General features: G+C 40.7%; 2 protein-coding genes across 4 annotated transcripts in view; both read left to right on the top strand.

The window, feature by feature from the left end:
* The window catches only part of ccnk (cyclin K), a 263,741-nt gene that overhangs the window by 31,671 nt on the left and 211,921 nt on the right, over nucleotides 1-20,149 (top strand). The window lies entirely within an intron of this gene.
* Nucleotides 1-20,149, top strand: part of LOC139621832 (hormonally up-regulated neu tumor-associated kinase homolog) — a 118,519-nt gene that overhangs the window by 88,145 nt on the left and 10,225 nt on the right. For 2 of the 3 annotated variants that reach the window (XM_071478708.1, XM_071478709.1), the window contains exon 3: nucleotides 19,987-20,109. In XM_071478708.1, coding sequence (XP_071334809.1) covers nucleotides 20,047-20,109 — 63 coding nt within the window. In that variant the 5' untranslated portion in view covers nucleotides 19,987-20,046. Of the gene's footprint in view, nucleotides 1-17,174; nucleotides 17,790-19,986; nucleotides 20,110-20,149 lie in introns of those variants that run through there. The other variant, XM_071478707.1, reaches the window with a different exon arrangement.

The following is a 20,149-nucleotide window of genomic DNA, read 5'->3' as shown; positions in this document are numbered from 1 at the left end:
GCCCTGGCTCGTAGCTTTGCACTTTTTTGCCTTTTTCCTCTCCCTTTTTTTGTCTTTTTTTGTCAACAGCCCACTTAAAGAGCAGAGTAATAAAGCATAAGAATTTTAATCAGGCTTTTAAACCGTCCTCTCTTATTTGCCCTCCAAGGAAGGTTTTTACACCACCCTCCATCTCTCCCCCTTCCTCTCCCCTCCATCCCTCTCTCCTCCTGCCCTCGCCTCTACACCTCCCTTTGCTTGTTGAATGCGCTCATGCATGATGGTCTGAACTTGATAGACGTTCAGAGGGCATCGGCAAGAGAGCTGTTAGCATGTGTGCGCATGCATGTGTGTGAATGATGGACAGAGTACGTGTGGTCTCCCTGATTGGGTTTCATGTGTGTTTTTCACCTCTTTCTTTTACATATTGTGTTTCTCCGCACACACACATATATATATGTGTATAAATCTAGCTCTCAGATCTCACTCGCTTTCATCTCTAGCTCTCTTTATTCTCATCTACAGCAAGGAATGTGTTAGTTTTATGTGAAATCAGTTCATATGCCAACAGGCCTGTGATGTGGAAGCCAAAGTATGACGACTCTTTTCAGGCTAGCTGTCAGACATTAGCTTGAGACAGATTTAAATGAATAACTGAAAAGAAGTAAAGTGCTCCACGGAGAAAGTATGGAGGGGAGATAGATGGAGGACAGTTTGGGTGTTTGAGGCTGTCAGTGCTTAATAAAAGCTGGCTCACTTATCCTGGGAAGGGGGGATGGAAGAAGGAGAGACGAGGAAGGGAGGGGCCGAGTGTGAGTGTGGGGGTGTGCAATTTAGGCAAAGGGATTTTTAATGAGGGGAGATCTCTGCAGGTAACTTCCTCTCTACCCCTACTCTCCCCTCTCCCCAATCCTCCCCCATTGTGGGGGGAGAAACCCATCTGGTTGGACTAAACAGCAGATTAGCACATTAGCACTGGAAGACGGGCAGGCAGGCACCACGGGAAAGACCCAAGACCCAACATATGACATTGGTGCACATGGTGTACGACTCATTAAAGGCAGACATAAAAGTTGCACTAAATTAAAGGCTCTCCATCCGCCTTCGTTAACAGATGGTAAAAGTTTGACTCATGATTGCAGCTTTTATACTTGGTCCACAAACATCTTAATGCAGCACACATCTAAAAAGATTGCCTTTGTTTTGATGGAGTAAAATGAGGTTAGTCCGCTCTGATGATTTTTAGAAATACTTCCTTCAACTGGAAAACTTTGCAGAGTTACTAAACTGTTTATACGGCTAGTTTGCATTGGCAAATGCATTGTGGAAGAAACAGTTTTACCACCATTTAGCCAGTTTTGGTTAGATCTGACAAAATGTTGAAATATCCACTACTGAAACCTCTGCTACAACCCCAAGATAATCAAGGTGCCCTGGATTTGGTTTGTGGTACGCATTGAAAAATATTAGAAAAACAATGTCCGAGGTACTGTCTTCAGTTTCCGTCAAGAACAATTTTCTATCAAAATATGACCTCTAAAAGTGTTAGTACTGTTTAGATAGAACAATAATTGGGAAAAACTCTATAGTTTGACCCTTTCATGTATTATTTACTGAGAAAACCAAGCCTGTCACCAAATGAGAATGTAGACATTGGACTATTTTGCAAAATCCTGTTTAGTGCCAACATTTTTAAACAAAGTGAATATTCAACATTGGATTGTGATGGGTTGCAAACACGCTTCATGCACATCCACCTCTACACCCCTACTTTCCACCTTGCTAAGGCCACTGCATTGGCAGGAAGGTTAGGTATGATTTGTAGGCTAAGTGTAAAAATAGCAACTGGCCAAAACCCTTTCAAATAACCCGAAAAAAGTAAATATAATGCGTCAGCATGTGTTTGCCGCTGAAGATGACTCGTCAGCCTTACCTAATACAGCCTTTATTTATTGTATGTTTTTTTGGCCTAGTTTTCAACAGTATACCCTTAGTTGCCAGGACTTTGCCTCGAAGGAACCTCCAGGGAGACACAAGACTCTGTAATGTCTCAATTTAATATTTGTAAGTCTCGCTGTCAGCACAGACCTGCAATAATGCATGAAACTACTGAGCAGACTTTTGAAACTGCTGAACACTGATCTCAAACCAAACACACATATGCTGATTTTAGTCTTGTGTGGGATTTAAGTGGTCTCCAGTGTTGTTATTGTTTAGTTCTTAGAAAGTACTGAATTAGATTATAAAAAGTGTACTTTTTCTCCTTCTCTCTAACTGTTAATTAGCCTGCATTATAAGGTGTTAAAGAGCAGATAGATTAGAATTGGTTAAACTCAAAGTAATCTGGCCGTTTTTTCGCCTCCTCCTCAGTTTGGAGTGTGGAGATGGATTGAAGTGTGTCACAGGTGTTCAGGTTAGACTTTTTTTTCTGGTTTCAGTTTTTATGATTCCAAACCTGAGCTGTAAGAAACTACAAAGTTGCCAGGCATGACTGGGAGGGGTGCTGTGTGTGCGCACATGCATGTGTGCATGTTGTAATAAAGTGTATCCCGTTGCGAGGTGTGGAGTTAGGAGCTGCTAAAACAGCCACATCTGAGATTGCAGCTGTGTGAACACATCATCATCTGTGCTCCTGGTGATAGGCAGGATCGGAGAAACTAGTCCCGCCCTTCAAATACCTGCTACTACAGGTTCCATGTTTAGTGCATGTCAGACACAGCTAAAGCTGTTCTCAGCAAATTTTGATATGAACAATGAATCAGTTGACTATGTGTCACCAGTTGTAGTGACGAAACCACAGAGAATAGTCACCCAACTCTGCTGTTCTCCTCAGTTTTACAGAGCATTTTAGTGCCTTTCAGCTCTGTTTTGGTTTTACAGCTCGCGACTTTAATATTTTGGTTTAATCTCACTACTTTCATGTGTGTTGTTTCCAGATGCAGAAGGTAGCCATTGAATGCAACCTAACATCATCAAATCTCAAAGTTAGCAGCTAGCTGGTGAACATCAGGCAGAGTTTAGTGGCTGATATTTGCCTCACGAGTTGGTGAAAACTAAAGCAGAACTAAGAGAAGGGTGAACCACAACTTCAAATAAATACTATACTGTTGATTGTTTGCTAATGCATCTGTCACATCATCTTTATTAAGCGATAACATGCCAGTGTTTGTTGTGCTGCAGAAAAAAATCAGTAGTTGCTGCTTTAACTCTTAGTGAAAACAGATTTCCCTCAAACTGTGTAGGATCAATATTCATGAAAATACATTCTTTACCTTGACCTGTGGATCTATTTGGAAGTAGCCCATAACCTGATTTGAAACTGAAGCAAGTCTTACCCATAATGACTGGAATTTGTAACTAATAGTAACCATGGTTGCTATGATTAATGGGCTGGACTCTGGTTTAGCAAAGAGGAGAATAAAATGATCATAGTGCAGCATCTCTTTAAAAGAGCTCTCATTATATCACACAAGCTTTTCACATGCTAACACAGCTGCGAGGAGGTGAAGCAATACTCACACACACACACACACACACACACTGCTCTAACACTCACAAATATAGGCCTGTCTTTGTGAAGTCAGAGTACACAAGCGCAGTTGTGCACCAGTTTAACAACCTAATTCTGCCTGGCCAACAAGGTGCGCTATTAACAACATAACACATGCTTAATGAATACACACAAACACACACAGGCACTCAAGTGTATGCTGCCTCAACACACAAAATATTACCTAGTTAACACAGACACAGTCAAACTCACCTACACCTAAACACACACAAACTCACATTGCCAGGCCATTTTAACACACGCTAATGAAAGGGAACAGACTTTATTAGTTCTCTTTAACAGCCAACACCCCACATACCTAATCACGTTCACACAGACACACACAGAAACGCATGCGCATTTTCTTTCACAGGTCAAAACAAAGATATGATAGACACGTAGGCTGAGATTTGAAGCTGGGAGCACTGTGAATAATCGCCCACAATTCCATTTCCTGTTGGTTGAGGTGAAGGAGCTCGGTGCCATCCAAGCGTCCATCTGGTTTCCGTTTCAATCCTTGGACCCCTCACTGCTCCACCAGCACTAGCAGCGCTGCCATTACTACCATAACATTGCATTCATGTTCCAACATGATGTATGAGCAGCTTTTTAGACTATGGAAATCAATTTAAAAGGAAAGCAAAAGGGAAAAGAAACATCCTGCATCCTTAAACCCTGGTTTGGCAAACATGAGTGCTCTGTGTGCAGTTTATTGATGACAATAAACTTGCTTCAGCTTTAATACATTTAATAATAAGTGGATTTCACTAATCTCCTTTTCTTCTATTCTAATTTAATTCTGATATTCACTTAACCATTTTCTATTTCTTTTTCCGATACGACTGCTCATTTTCCCCTCAGGAATTGTTTTAGTTCTGTCCAATCATGTGTTAGCTTATCTCATCCTCAGGCAGAGTCAGAGGTGCTTGTAGCCAGCTGTCAGCTGGGACAGCAGGAGGGAGGGAGGGATGGAGAGAAAGTCATGGCACTACAACGGCACTGATCAAATTTAAATCCTCTCAGAATAAAGGTCATTTAAACATGTGACTCAAATGACTCAAAATAGATGTGTGTGTGCAGATGATGCTGGAAAAATATGAATTACCAAACTTAAAAGCACCAGGGGTTAGCACAAAATAGGGCAGTGATGTTGAACTAATCCATTCTCGCTGTATGATATACTAATTAGCTGGATCATAAAGCTAACAGCGAGTGAAGTAGATGGAGTACAATTAAATAAAATTTGCCATTACACTTCATTATTCACATGATAATTTCCATTACAACTGTCATGTCTCTAAATCAATGCCAATGTTTCATCATAATGTTTCATTTCAATGTTTCAGCATAATAAACCTTTCATATTAACGTAAGTAACGTTACTGTACTGAATGGGTCTGGCAGTGGGTTGAAACAATGATAATGCACATAAAAATCTACAAAGTGACAGGTTCTAACGATGTTTTGCTGCTTGCTTTGACAGTGGTGGACATTTTTAGTTTTTAATTTATCTTTTTCTTTAATATAGATGATGCGATTTAAAACAGTTCCAATGCAAAGCATAAAACTGATGTGTTGCAAAGAGAGTTTATGGCTATTGCTGATTTTCAACTCTTGTTACAGGTTGGGCTTGTACATGAGCAGAGTAATTAAAACAGTCTGTTTTCATTATCATTAAAGCACAGTACACTACAGGTGTGAAAGTAGAGTAAAATACAATACAAATGGGTACAGCTAATGTTAGCTAGTGTTGGGGCTGCGGGGAGCAGAAGAGAGGCATTGAGGCAAGGCACTCAGGAGCATGACATCCTTTAGATTTTTCTGTAAAATTTGTCCTAGTGTCTCTACATAGAAAACAGTACACAGGCTGTTGTAGGCAACTGAGAAAGTCGGGAAATATATATATATATATATATATATATATATATATATATATATATATATATATATATATATATATACATATACACACACACACACACACACACACACACATATATATATATATATATATATATATATATATATATATACATATAGTAACTTTAAACAAAGACTCCTCACTCATGACACATCATGACTTTGGAAAGCAAATTATGAGCTGAGCTTTCATGGAAACGATACATAAAAAAAGCGTGTGTGTCTGTGTGTGTGTGTGTGTGTGTGTGTGTACAAGGTTTGTGTGCATGGGAATGGAGTTAACATTGCAAAGTGGTCACGGCATCACGGCAGGGAGAGCTGGCAGTGCCTTTACTGTCCAAATTAAAACAGCAGAAATCACCACAACAATTGAGAACAGATTTTCACCAAGGTGCCTTAATGACATTGTCAACCCTAAAAATACACAAACACACATAAACACATGCTCACACACCAAAATACAACACACTCACAAGCGCTAATGATCTACTGAGCAAAAGCTTTGGGGCTATCTCATCAGTGAACAGGTTGTAATTTATAACATATTCACTCTGAGGTTTTCTAAGTGTGTGTGTGGGTATACATATGTACATATATATGTGTGTGTGTGTGTGTGTGTGTGTGTGTGTGTGTGTGCGTGTGTCTAGTGGGCATCAGAAAACACACACCCGCTGTTCCAGTCTGTTTCCTCCCCATAAAAAGCAACACTTAGCACTTCATTCTCAAGCACTTCTGACAACATTATACAGGTTAGTTTAAGAGAAGAGAGGAGAAAAACAAAGCCGGAGAGAGGGAATGGGGAGGAAGAATGAGGGAGGAAAAAAAAAAAAACGGAAGCCTGGTCACTCAGCTGGGAATATTCAGAGAATAGTTTTTAACGAGTTAAATAAATTCTCCCACAAATGAGGTGAGGGAAAGAGAGAGGGGCAGAGCGAGGTGGAGAGAGCTAGAGAGTGAGAAGGAAAGAGGGAGGTGAAACTGAAGTGAGCGTTTGGCGTGGTGTTGGGAATATTTTACAAGCTGCATTAATGGCTGTTCTTAAAACACTGCTATTAAGAGATGGCCATAATGTTGTATATCATGGGCGATTATGTTCACACACACAGGCTTACACAGCTAAATGCTCTCTCATTACACACTCACACAGACATGCACAAGCCAAAGCAATTAAATGTGTGCTGGTCCAACACCTTTTAATGTTTTGGACCAGCCTGTAAATAACAGCTTCCTCCTGCCCAAACAAACTGCATCTCTTCCTCTCAAGCACGCACAATATGGCCATTCACACTGTCCTGCTTCAGCTGATTGTGGAACTGATCTCTTGGTTAGAAAATATTACATTCACAGACAGCAGCTGATAACACAAGCCAGCTCAAGTTGTGTCAGTCCTGTTGTGGCTGAGTGTCAGTGTATGTGGCTGTGTTCTGGCACCAAAATACCCAAGATGTGAGGCCCATATACAGTTGCCAGAATCAGCTGGGTTTTGGGGCTGTGGACTGCCAATTTTGGCTGAGAATTGGCTCCAGTAAGCAGAAATCAGGCTAGCTTTGGTTCGGTATCACCCCTCGTAATTGGTCCAGTGTACTTACTTTTATCCTTTAACTACCGATTTAGGCCATTTTTGGCAGCCTGGGAAATCATGAGTACATTTTATTCTGTAATGAATTAAAATTTTCGAATAATTTTAAACAATAGTTCAACATTTTGGGAAACACACTGTTATTTGCTATATTGTACAGAATTAGGCCATGTTCAGACCAACAGTAGCCTGCCATGAAAAAATAAAAACAGAACAAAACAACAAAAAACGCAGCCCTCTCATTTATTTGAAATAAACCAGCCCATCAGAGCAGCAGCACAGGGTTGACCATCAAAAAAGTTCACCAAGGCTCAACTTTTGCTGCAATGCAGTGCAAGGCAATGCACAGGCTAATCAAATACATGCAATCACTAATTTCTGGTAGATTACTTAGTAACATAAACACCGCATTTTACACTGTTTACAATTGCAATCGTTGCGATGAAATACAAAATACTAGCTTGATAACTTTCCAGTCATAAAATCTTGTGAGTATTAAAAATCGTTGTGCAGCGTTTTTGTTTGGTAAACCATTAAATTCATTAATCAGTTCATCCAAATTTACCTGGTCCTAGACCATGTTCCATTTGCTCAATGGTACCTTAAAGGTGCTATGTGTAAGTTTTCTCTGCTGTCGAATGTGATTTCTTACTGGGAGTGGTTGGTGGTGGTGGTGGCGAGAGTGGCCACTGGCCAAGAGCTTCAGCCATCACTGCATTTACAAGACGAGGTTAGAATACGCTCTCTGATCAGGGCTACCCCTTCATCCGCTCATGCTAAACCGAGAGCAGACTGGATGCGACAGTGAGTCACTACCACAAAGTTGTATTATGAGACAGGACAGGTTGGGCCTGGCTGGTTAGCATACTAACTTCAGTAAAAGAAAAGAAGAGATAGAAATAGAAGCAAAACAAGAGTCAGCATTGGTGTTGCTGCTGGAGACAGCTCTTGGCAAGTAAAGGAATGAAGTTTGATGCTGAACTGTTAATGCTAACACCAGCTATGTAGCGAAAGTAAAACTGTACATAGCACCTTTAAACAACACACCCCTATGCAGTGCAGCATTGTGCTTTTTTAAAGGCTGTTTTTAGTCTTAATCCTTGCTTGTCTGTGGGTTAAGTACAGAGCTAGAACCAGGAGGTGGTTAGTCTAGCTTAGCATAAAGTCTGGAAACAGGTGGAAACAGGCCAAACTAATCTGGCATGCTCCACAATTAATAAAAATCTCCCTAACAACATCTCACTAATCACCACAAAATATCTCGAACAACAGTTTATCTGTCTGCATAGTTTAGCCAGGTTTCCTGGCATCCTCGCTACAACTACAGGACTCCAGGAAGTCATGTTGTTGACCAGGAATTGCTACAACAATACTTTTTACATTTCTGTTCTGTGTGAATTAAACAACCAAGGTGCTAATAAGCTTTGAAGGCTTTAGAGGTGCACACTAGCCAGGCTAGCTTCCCCCTGCTTCCAGTCTGTGTGCTAAGCTAGTCGTGGCTCCAGATCTGCACTTAATGACAAATGATAGTGGCATTGTTCTTCTCATCTCATCAAAACAAAGAAAATAATGTGCATCCATTTATCACCTGATTAAAAGACAGTAATCAAGATTAGATTTCCTCACATGCATGTTGCATGCACATAGATGCAGCTAATCCTGTTACAACAGATGTTGTTTTATTAATCCCTGCTCTCAGTGGAAGGTCATTAAAAATTTTCACAAATACCAGCTGTCAATCGTGCGGCGTTTATATATGCAGTTATAAAAGGATGGAATGAAAACAAAACAATAAGAGCAGCAAATAATCATGTGGATATGTGTTTTCCATCAAATAATGAATGTCATTACTGAAATTTGGTCCAACAGTATATTTACTGTCTTCACAGTTAAAAGACAAAGTATACTAGCCCTAGCAAAATCTGCAACACCTCTGCATGATTTCCTCTTGCACTTACCTCTCGAAATGCTTTATTTAACTGGCAGAAGAATCAGTGGAAAAGGATCTGATTGTGTTTCTAAGTTATAATCCATGAATCATGCCTATATGAGAACAGAAGGGTTGGAAATATTAAGACATCAGATGGTATGGAGCTGAATATTTTCTTTGTTATTCTAGGCGCCAGGGCTTGCTCCTGGAGGAAGTGGCGGGCATTGTGGTCAGTAGTTGAGTACAGTATGGAATAGACCCAGTGTGCATGTGTTTGTGTGTCCTGAGTGGTGATGGGAGGTGTGGCTATCAGTGTGTCAGGCTTCTTTCTCTCTGTCGTCTCGCTCCTCCTCTCCTTCCTTCACTTTCCTCTGTGCTGCAGTCTCACAAAAACTCCAATTAAAGTAATAAACCACACATCCCATCCAGCCCCAAAGCACACACATACATTTCCCCTGCAAACACAAGCACACAACACACCCACACACACACATTTGTGCACACAGGTAAGCGCATATGCACAAAAAAACACACACACACACACACCCTCAGTTCCTGCCCCCGTCTTCCCGCCTCCCCTGGTTAAATATCCTGGTTATTAAACAGAAATGTGCTGCAGATTTCTGAGGCTCTGTGTGCGATACATCTGGCCTGGGCCTTCAGGAAACGACTGGTTCACTTCACTCTTGTCATCACCTTCCAACACGTTTCTTTCACGTTTCAATTTGGGAGCAGTGCAGCAGTCAGCTCCAGCACATACACACACATACACACATCTGCACGTATGCATTTACACACACACACACACACACACATACACATACACTCCGCAAGTGTGCACAACCGCACATTAATGCACATCTGCACACATGCGCTCAGGCGCAGACACACACGGTCCACATTAGTGACAGTGGGAGTGCACTTTTTGCTGCTGCAACGCTCCGTTTTCAGCCGCTCAGCTCAGAGGGGTGGACTCTTTTCATCCCTTTCTTTCTCTATTTTTTTTTCTCTCTCTCTCTCTCCCTCTCTCCCCCCCTCTCTCTCTTTTCTTTTCTCTTTCTCTCTGTCTCCTGTCAGTGTTTTGTTGACAGTAGAAAACCTCTAAACCACCCGTGACACAAACTCGCATTTCAGGCTTGGTCAGGATTGTGTGGGATTAGCAGAGTGTGATGGACTGAGGCTCTGGGAAAGACATTTTTTATGGATATGTATTGTGTGTGTGTGTGTGTGTTTAAACTACAATACTCACACACAGGGAGCCTCAAGACAGCACAAAAGGACTTTAAAATAAGTGAAACTTAAAACAAAAAGTCAGTTTTTAGTCAAGAACTCAGCACTGACAGTCAGCATTAGATAAGATGTACAGTTTGTCATTACAGTGTTCAGTTTCAGTGTTATTCCAGACGCAAATTAAACTTTACAGTCTGAAGAAATATATACACAGAAATATGAAAATGTCTTTTGGACTACACGTTTCAACCATCGTTCTTTTACATTTGATATGTTGGAAAAGTGATGCTGCAGATAAGTTTATCTGACACTTCAACACTTAAATATCTGCACACCCTCTTTGTGTAGATGTGAGTTAAGGATTCAAGGCAACCTTAAATCAAAGCATGCTACCAGTGTTATTTAATTTTTTTTTGCCCTTTCTTCATTTCAGTTTTTCTTGGCACATATACCTTTTGCAAAATACACTTCCCCTGCCTGTTCAGAGAGGTAACTCAACACCGTTTCTGGTTAAATTCATTGCTGAAGCAACCTGATCGCATTGAAACGTTTCTGTGGGCAGCTATAGTTTGCTCTGTAGTCTGCTTTTCGTGGTATGTGATGTGGAAGACGTCCGGATTATAGTCTGACAGAGCGCAGCTCGTTGTTTGTCTGTTTAGAAACCATGGAGAACCGTGGTCTAATCAGCATCACTGAAGCAGAGACCACAGAACATGAAAGGTTTAAACCACAGCTACATGCAGGCGCTGACTGATGACACGCTAAGCATGCTTCGCTGCACTGACTGATGATGACACGTTGAAGTGACAGCGGGTTTCACTGACAGATGATGACACAATAAGGAGGCCGTGGCCACAGACAAAGTCATCAGGGATTGACAGCCATCCCTCCCCCCGACCTTCTTGAGACTAGACGAGTGACAATGAAGGAAGCAGAAGCAGACAGTGACATCATCACAACAAGGTCCAATTCTGGAAAGATAAACCAGCAGCATTATTTTTTAATGTTTAATTAGGTAAACACATATGAGCTGAGCACTAGCGCTTCTTTCCTGCTGCTCTGACCTTTGTCGGTATTCTTTGTCATTATCCATTGTTTTCTCCACTTTGTAATTCTCTAGTCCATCCATGCTTCCTCTCACGCTGTTGCACAACATCGATCCGTGCTCTTTACTCCACCGCAGGAGTTTCTTTGTGATGACGTGACTCACTTACCCTCAAGCTGCATTGTTGACTTCAACTAATTATTTCCTACTTTTCCCCAAATCCTTTTTGACAACAACAGCCCTTACACAACGAGTGGTAACGTGTTACACACTTGTTGCACTCAGCTGTGGGTTATGTGTGCAGGTGGTGAGGGTGAGGTCTTGTAAACCGAGAGACGAAGACTCAATAGTTTGCGAAACGTTGTGTTCCTGTCAACTATGTCTAGTGTAAATGTGAACTTCATGTTTTCCTTGTATAACTGGAGAAATTAGTTCATTTCCAAGACATATGTAAAGAAATTTAAAAGACAACAGGCTCTTTTCTATTCATCTGCTGATAAATTCTTTCCTTTAGTTGAGCTGTTGAATTTAACAGCAGTGTCCTTGCATCAGTCTGTTATGTCCACTGGAGGGCAGACAGGGACAGCAACTCTGGTGGACACCAGTAAGAAACACTCCTTGCTATATATTTCTGTGTGGAACCTCAAATTGTTGTTTTTATCAACCTGTTTGCGCTAGTGGGAACTAGTGGTAACTGTGTTAAGTTTCATGATAGTGAAATAACCCAGTGAAGTTTGAGGTTTCCTCATTAACAAAACCATGTTTTCCAATGCATTCATTGCTTCTTAGACTTGCTGAGAAATCTGACTATAAATCAGGCTTGTATAAACATGAGAATCATTTGAAAATTACATTAAAATGCACAGACAAATAATTTAAGACCAGACACAGTTTATAGTTCATCAGAAATGTCCCCATCAACTAGATCTGTATTGAGGTTGTTTTGATTGAAAACTTGTTCATTCAAACAATTGTTTACACTACAAATTTACAGATCATAAACAACTGAATGTAATATTTAGATTATAAATACAAGCAAGCATATCCCCCTCCTGTGAATATAACAACAGTTGTCTAATTTGTCAAATTGCACACAAGTAAAATTCATTATTAAATCAATGGTTCACTGAATCCTAGAATCTTTCATTTATGTATGTAAAAAAAAAAAAAAAAAAAAAAAAAAGTACAATACCACTTCACTGTCTGGTTTGGAAGCAGAGTTTTGTTATGACAAGAGACCATCCTGTAATTTGAAGTCGACAGGTTTATTGCTTGCAACAGTTTTTTGTCTTCACTCATACACACAGTACATCACAATGTCAGTAGGTCTTTTCCATAGTTTGCCATCATGACATTAACATAAAAGTGAGCAGGGTGCTTATTCAGACATGAGATCGACGTGTTAAATTGATGTCAGATTCACATGAAGGGGTGTGTGTCTCAAAGGGGCTAAAGTGATGTTCAGTTAATCCCATTAAAGCAGTGGTCCCGAACTCCTTGGACCATGGATTTATACTGGGTCACAGAACACATGCTAACAAACCCTAAGGAAACTATAATGATTTGCCAAAAAAAAGACTTGTAAGAATATGACTTTATACACTGATTATAGGCTGGAGTTGCAGGAGTTATCTTGAACTTGGTCAACTGTTCATCATTACTCCCTGTCATGTCCCCAACTATATAATATTGATTTTTTATTTTTTTTTTACATGAAATAAGTCATCAGTACTACAGACATAACCAGTCTTTCATCATCGCTTTTTTATTTCAGTTAGTGACCACAAAGAAAGACAGAACAAATGACACAGTCAATATAGAAATGGTCCAAAACCTGTGGGGAAGCCCTGCTTTAAAGGAGTCTGTATGAAAATGTCGTTAGTTGAAGACATTTCTTTTTTTTTTTTTTTTTGATCAATATCTTTATTGGACTTTTTCACACAGAAAAAATACACAACAGGCCAAAAGACCAGACAGCATCAGAAGGGAAGGCTATGTCATACCCCATAGAAGCAGAGGAATATATCACATCCCCATCAAAGACATAGTTGGAGACATATTTTAAAAATATGTATGCCCATTTTTCTAACAACAAAGCTCAGATGTATACATTAAAACATTTAAATAAGGGGAAAGAAAACGCCGACTTTAGAGAGTCAGTGTTGTTCAAGAGTTATAACTCCCATTAAACGCTCTAACAGGCTACAAAGTATGACTGTGAGGTACATCATGCTGTGGCACCAAAGATCTTATTTTACCGTTTTGGTATAAAAGCAAGAGAATAAATGGAGAAATAAAAGGGAAAGAGCAGGAGACAGAAAGAGTGGGAGATGGTGAGAGGGTGGGGGTCGACTGTGTCTGTTCTACTGTGGTTTTGGGGAGTTATTTGGTGTTAAAATATGCCTTAATGGTTGCTGGGGATCCATTTATTACAGGCAGGAAGCAGAAGGGGGTTTCTCTTCTCATTTAATGTGACCGCCGAGAAGCTCGCCAAGTCCTACAGGCAAGCCGGCATTCCAGTGGACCAACGCAACACACACAGACACACACACAGACACACACACACACGCCTATGTATACACACACACACAATCCCAATTAGATATTTAAGGCATTTAAAAGAAGCTGAAATATGCATATGTTTAGATGCAAAGACATGTAACCTCAGAAACATACACACATCACAGTGCTTCCAGAAAGAGCTTACACATCTGTGTGTATGCATAAAACACACACAGACACACACACATACACAAATAGACTGTGGTCTCTGGCAGTGAGAATGACCTTTTCTGAACCATGAAAGCACACACATTAACACACACGCACACACACACACACACACACACACGCACAGAAAAGCCTCCGAAAAACATTTAAGCATGGCAGCACCGAGGTTATATAAAAAGCCTCCTGAGGTCTTATTAATTCACATTTGTTTTGCAGTTGTGAAGCTCGGTTTCTCTCCTTCTCACTCATCCTGTCTCTGCGCAGTTGTTAGTTTTTCACTCGCTTCCTGTGACTGGAGCGCAACAGAGTCACACTTTCCTCCTCTCTTCCCTTACTTCTTTCCTCCTATGTGTCCATCCAGCGCAGAGCCAGATACAGCTTGACACCCTTCCCCGGCATTAGGGAGGGTGTGTTAACACCTCCTCCCACACGCACGCCAGGGCACTAAGACCCGTTTATGAAGTGTAGGCCTCCTGGCGTATGAACACACATACACACATGAAGAAGACGAGAGAGATTAAGATGTGAGACTTAACTTGTGTTGGAAAATTAATGATTTTTTTAAAGGGCTTTGGTTGGTGCTTTCACAGTGTTTTGGATCGTACTGATGTGAAACCACTAATTGTCGACTGGTTCTGTGTTTTGCGGCTCATTTCAGAATATTCTGGAAAAGCTGTTGACACCAGTGTACAGAATGGGTGTTGTCTGCATTCATGTGTCTTTTTCATTATGGCTATAAGACAGTTTGGACCTTTTTGGACAGTTTTGTGATTAGACAAAGTTTAACGGCGCCTGAATGTGTAAGAGAGGGAAGCAGACTGTCATGGCTGCTGCAGCTGTGTGTTTTCTCTCTATGCTAAATCAAATTATACAGTATCAACATGTTTAAAACCAAATAAGGTAACTCTAGAAGCTTCACTTGGCTACTACAGCCGCTCAGTTAAAGGTTGTGTAAGGTTTGTGCGTGTGTTTGACAGTGTGTGAGCGTATTGGGTTACATGGCGGATATAAGGCTCTATCCCTCCTTTCATCAGCTGAGTGAGGAAGAATCGAGCAGCAACACACTGCAATCTGACCCTGATGTGCACACACACACACACGCACACACTTTAATACACACAGTAGCTGAAAAGCAGACATACTTCAATGCTGGCCATCGCTCATCAGCGCAAAACCTCACTGCTGCTTTCCACTGATCACCACTGTCATGACACATGCCTTTGCGGCGCTGATACCTCTTGCCAGTATTATATCAGTAAGTTAATGTAACTCCAGCTCCAGTTTGGTTTTTTTTGAAATGATGAGTGTTATCATGTAAACTCATCATCTGAGTAAAAATGTGAAAACCATAATTGGCTTCATGGTCTGAAGCCAGCAGAAATCTGCTCTACTGAAGGGTTGTTAGGGAAGATACTGAACCCCACCAGCTGCAGGGGTGCTGATCTGTCATGACCGTGACCTCTGACCTTTCTTAGCCTAACAAAAGATAATTACTTTTCAGAGGTCAACAGTGAAGTTAGTAGGTCTAATGGTAATAACATAAGAGAAAGTTATAGCATTACAACCTTGTTGGAATAACAGTGAATGCAATTCAGAGCTTATTTTGTAATTAAAATATAGATAAAAGGTAGAAGGTATTTTAGTTAAATGCAGACAACCCCTGATGTGATTTAAAGGAATATATAAAACTTCTTGGGGAATACATTTTCACACACTGTTTTTTGTACAAATTAAACAAACAAGATAAAATGTGTTAATTAATGAGCTTTGGAGGTGGTGAGTCGGATTAGCTGTTTCCCCATTTCCAGTTTTTATGCTAACCTAAGTTGTCAGAGTAAACAGATGTGACAGTCGTCTCACCTCCTTTAACTCTGCAACAAAACAAAAAGGCCTTTTTTCTGAGATGTCAAACTTCTCCTCAGACATACAGTGACTTTCAAAAGTATTCAGACCCCCTTTATTTTTTGCACATTTTATTGTGTTGTTGCATTTTGCCCATCAACCTTCAGTCAGTAATCCATAATGACAAAGTGAAAACATGGTTTTAGAAATTTGGGTTTTGGCTGGGCCACTCAGGGTCAGACTCACCCAACTCGTAGGTTTTCTTCAAGCACCTCTCTGTATTTGGCTGCATTCACCCCTCCCTCAATTCTGACCAGAACTTGCCACTGTGAAGCCCCCCAACAGCATGACGGTGCCACCACCATACTTTACATAGGGATACTAGTAGCCAGGTGATGATCAGCGCACAGGTGTGTGCCAGACATAGTGTTTGGAGTTCTCCCCAAGTTCTGGTCTCATCAGACCAGAGAATCCTTAAAATGATGAAATTCCAAGCAGGCTGTCAGAAGCCCGTCTAGCTGCTCTACCATAAAGGCCTGATTGATGGAGTGCTGCTGAAATTAAGATTAAATGGTTTGGTTTTGGTTTGGATTGTGGGATCTTAAATACACAGGTGTGTGTCTTTCTAAACTATGTCTGATCAATTCAATTTGCCACAAATAATCTCCAATCAGGTTTGTGGCACATTTAAAGGATAACTGAAGCAAACAGGACGTAGGCTGTGGAGTACCACAACAAAGGGTCTGAAAACTTTTTAAAATGAGAGTTTTTAGTTTTTAATTTTGAGTAAATTTGCATAAATTTCTAAAAACAGTTTTCACTTTGCCATTAGGGGTTATTGAGTGTAGTTTGATAGGCAAAATGGCAGTTGTATCCATCTAAAATTCAATCTACAACACAATTAAGTTTGTATAGGGATATATGACCTTGAAAATGAAAAAAGTTGAAAATACATGGTGTTATGTGCAGAAAAACATGGCAAATCTTGGGCACAAAGTGGAGTAGGTAACGTTTTTTGGTGATTTGTAGGTTATCATAGTCTTTAGGTTGTGACCACTTATTCTCATCCACTTACCTGTCCATGTCTGTGTGTGACCAGATCTCTGATCTGTCCTCAGGGTGGATGATAGTGTCAGTTAGAAACTGAAATAGAAATGAAATAAATAGAAATTAAAATTCAAGCAGAAGCCAAGGAAATAAGGTAAGAGAGAGTTTGAATGGTTACTGTGTAACTGTGGGTATCAATGTGTACCTTAGTGTGTGCAGAGGGGGGAGGGGGGTAATTACGGTGTTGAATGTCCTCCTCATCACTGGAGCTGACCTAACAACACAACGGTTAATCATCTACTACCCAGCAGAGAGAGACAGAGCGAGAGGAGGAGGGAGATGCCAGTTGAGTTTTGCACAGTTGGATTGAAAGAGACGCTTCGCACACCTCTACAGGTAAAATACACAGAGAAGAAAAGAAGAATCATCCGTCAGACAGTCTGGAATAAAGGGACTACTTATCTGAGGGGATCATAGAAATCAGTTGGTGAGGACACGCACCTGCTCCTGAAGAAGGATTTGGATTCTGCCTCTATTTTTTATACCTTTAAGTCAAGCAAACCATTGCGTTTGTGTTCATGTGCATCAGTGTGCATTAGTATGTGTGTTCTGCAAGCTCAGTCTTGTTTCTGGATTTGATTGTGAGTGTAAGAGGCAGCCACATGGGGCCCGGACCCTGTCCGGGATGCCAGCTGCTGCAGTGAAGCCAAGTCCAGAGGACATGGTGGCGGAGGGAGGGGGTGAAGGAGTGTCCCAGTGGGAAGCCTCGACACTGGACCGGGAGAGGCTACCTCTCCCTTCTCTGAAGGTCTCCAGGGAGCTGCTACGGAGCTTCCCACACTCCAAACGGGTGGGATCCTACCTGGTGGGGAAAATGATCAATAAGGGCTCATTTGCCAAAGTGATGGAGGGGCTGCACATCGGCACAGGGGAAAAGGTCAGTGCTTTCTCCCTGATGTGAGAATTAGAGAGAGGACACATGATGTGACATGCCTCAGACTGGAGAGGTGGCACACTGTCAAAGGATGAAATCACACACCAGATTATGATTACATGGTAACAACTTGTAACTGATAATTATACTCACTTCAGTTTGAAGAGGGCTGCAGCCTGTTATTATTCTTGTTCTGTCTACAACATCTTAGTCAAAACCACCTGCATCTAATGGATACTTCTTCATAACCATGACTCTTAAAGGGATTTTATTGTTTTTAATAAACAGTAAATTGATGCAGCACTAGTTTTAGTTATTATTTATTTACATTTTTGCAAATAAAACTAGTACATGTTGAGAGGAAGTATACACAGAATGGTGTTGTGTTGAATATGTCCTTGCTTTTTTAATGGAATATTCTTTCAAATAGTTGTGAGAAAACCCAACGCTAATACATGAAAGTGTGTCATTTCTAATACTGTGGCTCTAAACTGGGACTATAGATGTGCATTATTGTGCAGTGGAGCCTGTGTGTGTGTGTGTGTGTGTGTGTGTGTGTGTGTGTGTGTGTGTGTGTGTGTGTGTGTGTGTGTGTGTGTGTAACTTTCTTTCATCACCCCGGCTCATATGTACCTGACCTGGTTGCCATAGCAGTGACCAAACTCATCTCCAAGGGTGTTTACACCTCTTAACCCCTGTTACCCTCTGCAGGTATGAGACACCTGTGGAGGTGAAGTCTGCAAATATGCAAACACACACACTGTTTTATACCTTAGGACCTTTTTATTTTTTAATTTTGAATGAAATGCCAGGACACCACAAATGTATTACATTTTTTTATAGAAAGTATTAAAGGAATATGAAATGGAAATCAACTGAGGCCTCTAGATTCTACCAACAATGTACCTTCAATCTTTTTCAATATATGTTTAAGAATTGAATTTCCTGTGCAGGCCAAGTTACTTTTTTAATTATCATCATTAATTTTAGGGGAATTTGGTTGCAAGAACATAAATAGCTGAAAAGTTACCCACCAAGATTTTGAACTACCAGCACCCAGAGTGTATGATGTTGCCATGAGAAATTGATTTTTTTTTTTTTTTTTCCAGTTATCCGGAGAGGGTTTACTGACTATTTGCTTTTTTTTTAGTAGTTTTTTGATTCAATTTATAGTCTTCTTTTCTACCACAGGTGATGAGTGATACGAGTTAGATCAGATCAGATGATTAGTTCAGATGAGTTAGGTAGTGGATTTCATCAGGGCCCATAACTGAAGGCCGCTGGCCACATCACTGGATGAGTGGAGGTCAAAACCTAGTGCATGACTGGGCTGCGTCATGGGCTATTCTCATTCTCCCCAGTGTCAGCTGGTTTCAGCCTTTTATCTGTTTGCTTGTCTTCTGCTCTCTGTGCTCACATATATGGACTTTAATACAGCTGAATTCCCACTAAAGCTGTTCTCGTTTACATGATTTTCTGTTTCTGTTGTCAGACAACGGTGTGAAATAGTGACTGAAGCACAGTCTGCTAAGACTACATAAACACACCAAAAACAAGATCAAGACTGTGCTCTGATTTCGTCCATATTTCCTTGTAAAATGATCGCTCATGTGACTCTCTTCTAGGGAAGGGTTTGACCCAAAAAGTCACTAAAGTGTTCTGAGAAGATGGTAAATGTAGTGACAAAGGTACTAAGTTGGCAACACTGCTGGTTTGCTCCAAATCATTTCGAAAGAGCTATGACCAATGGGGAATCTCCTACACTCGGCTGGTGACCAATGGTCTAACTTCATCACTCAGTCAGTCAGTCAGTGACATTCATCTTTGTAGGGCTGGCCCTGCTGTCACCATCCAGCCAAAATATTGGTGGAGAAAGTGATGAAGTAATACCTCCTTCAAGACTACTGTGTAAGTGCCCTTGGGCAAGGCTCTGAAGCCACAACTACTGGGATACTGATGATTAGTAGAGAACTGTGGGTGCACTTTCTTTCAAGTAGAGTTCAGACTGCAGCCATTACCTTCTCCATTCATCAGTGAATGTCTGGTTCTGTTTATGTGAACTGGTCAACTGCCAAAGACTTTTAATTTTAACAATAGAGCAAAGGATATTCATTTAACTTTCCAAAAACAACATCAAAACCATTATATGTTTATGTGTGTGTGTGTGTGTGTGTGTGTGTGTGTGTGTGTGTGTGTTTAGGTCGCCATTAAGGTGATTGACAAGAAAAAAGCACGGCAGGACTCATACGTGCTGAAGAACATGAAGAGAGAACCTCGCATTCATCAGATGGTCCGACATCCTCACATCGTAGTCCTGTTGGAGGTAAAAAAAAATAATAATATACAAATACAAATATACAAAT

This window comes from Trachinotus anak, unplaced genomic scaffold (genome assembly GCF_046630095.1).
Source record: "Trachinotus anak isolate AG129_WGS33_773 ecotype Australia unplaced genomic scaffold, CSIRO_AGI_Tana_v1 ptg000005l, whole genome shotgun sequence".
Classification (NCBI taxonomy): domain Eukaryota; kingdom Metazoa; phylum Chordata; class Actinopteri; order Carangiformes; family Carangidae; genus Trachinotus; species Trachinotus anak.
Note: the sequence above shows the minus strand (reverse complement) of the source record. Positions and strands in the feature narration are given on the sequence as shown.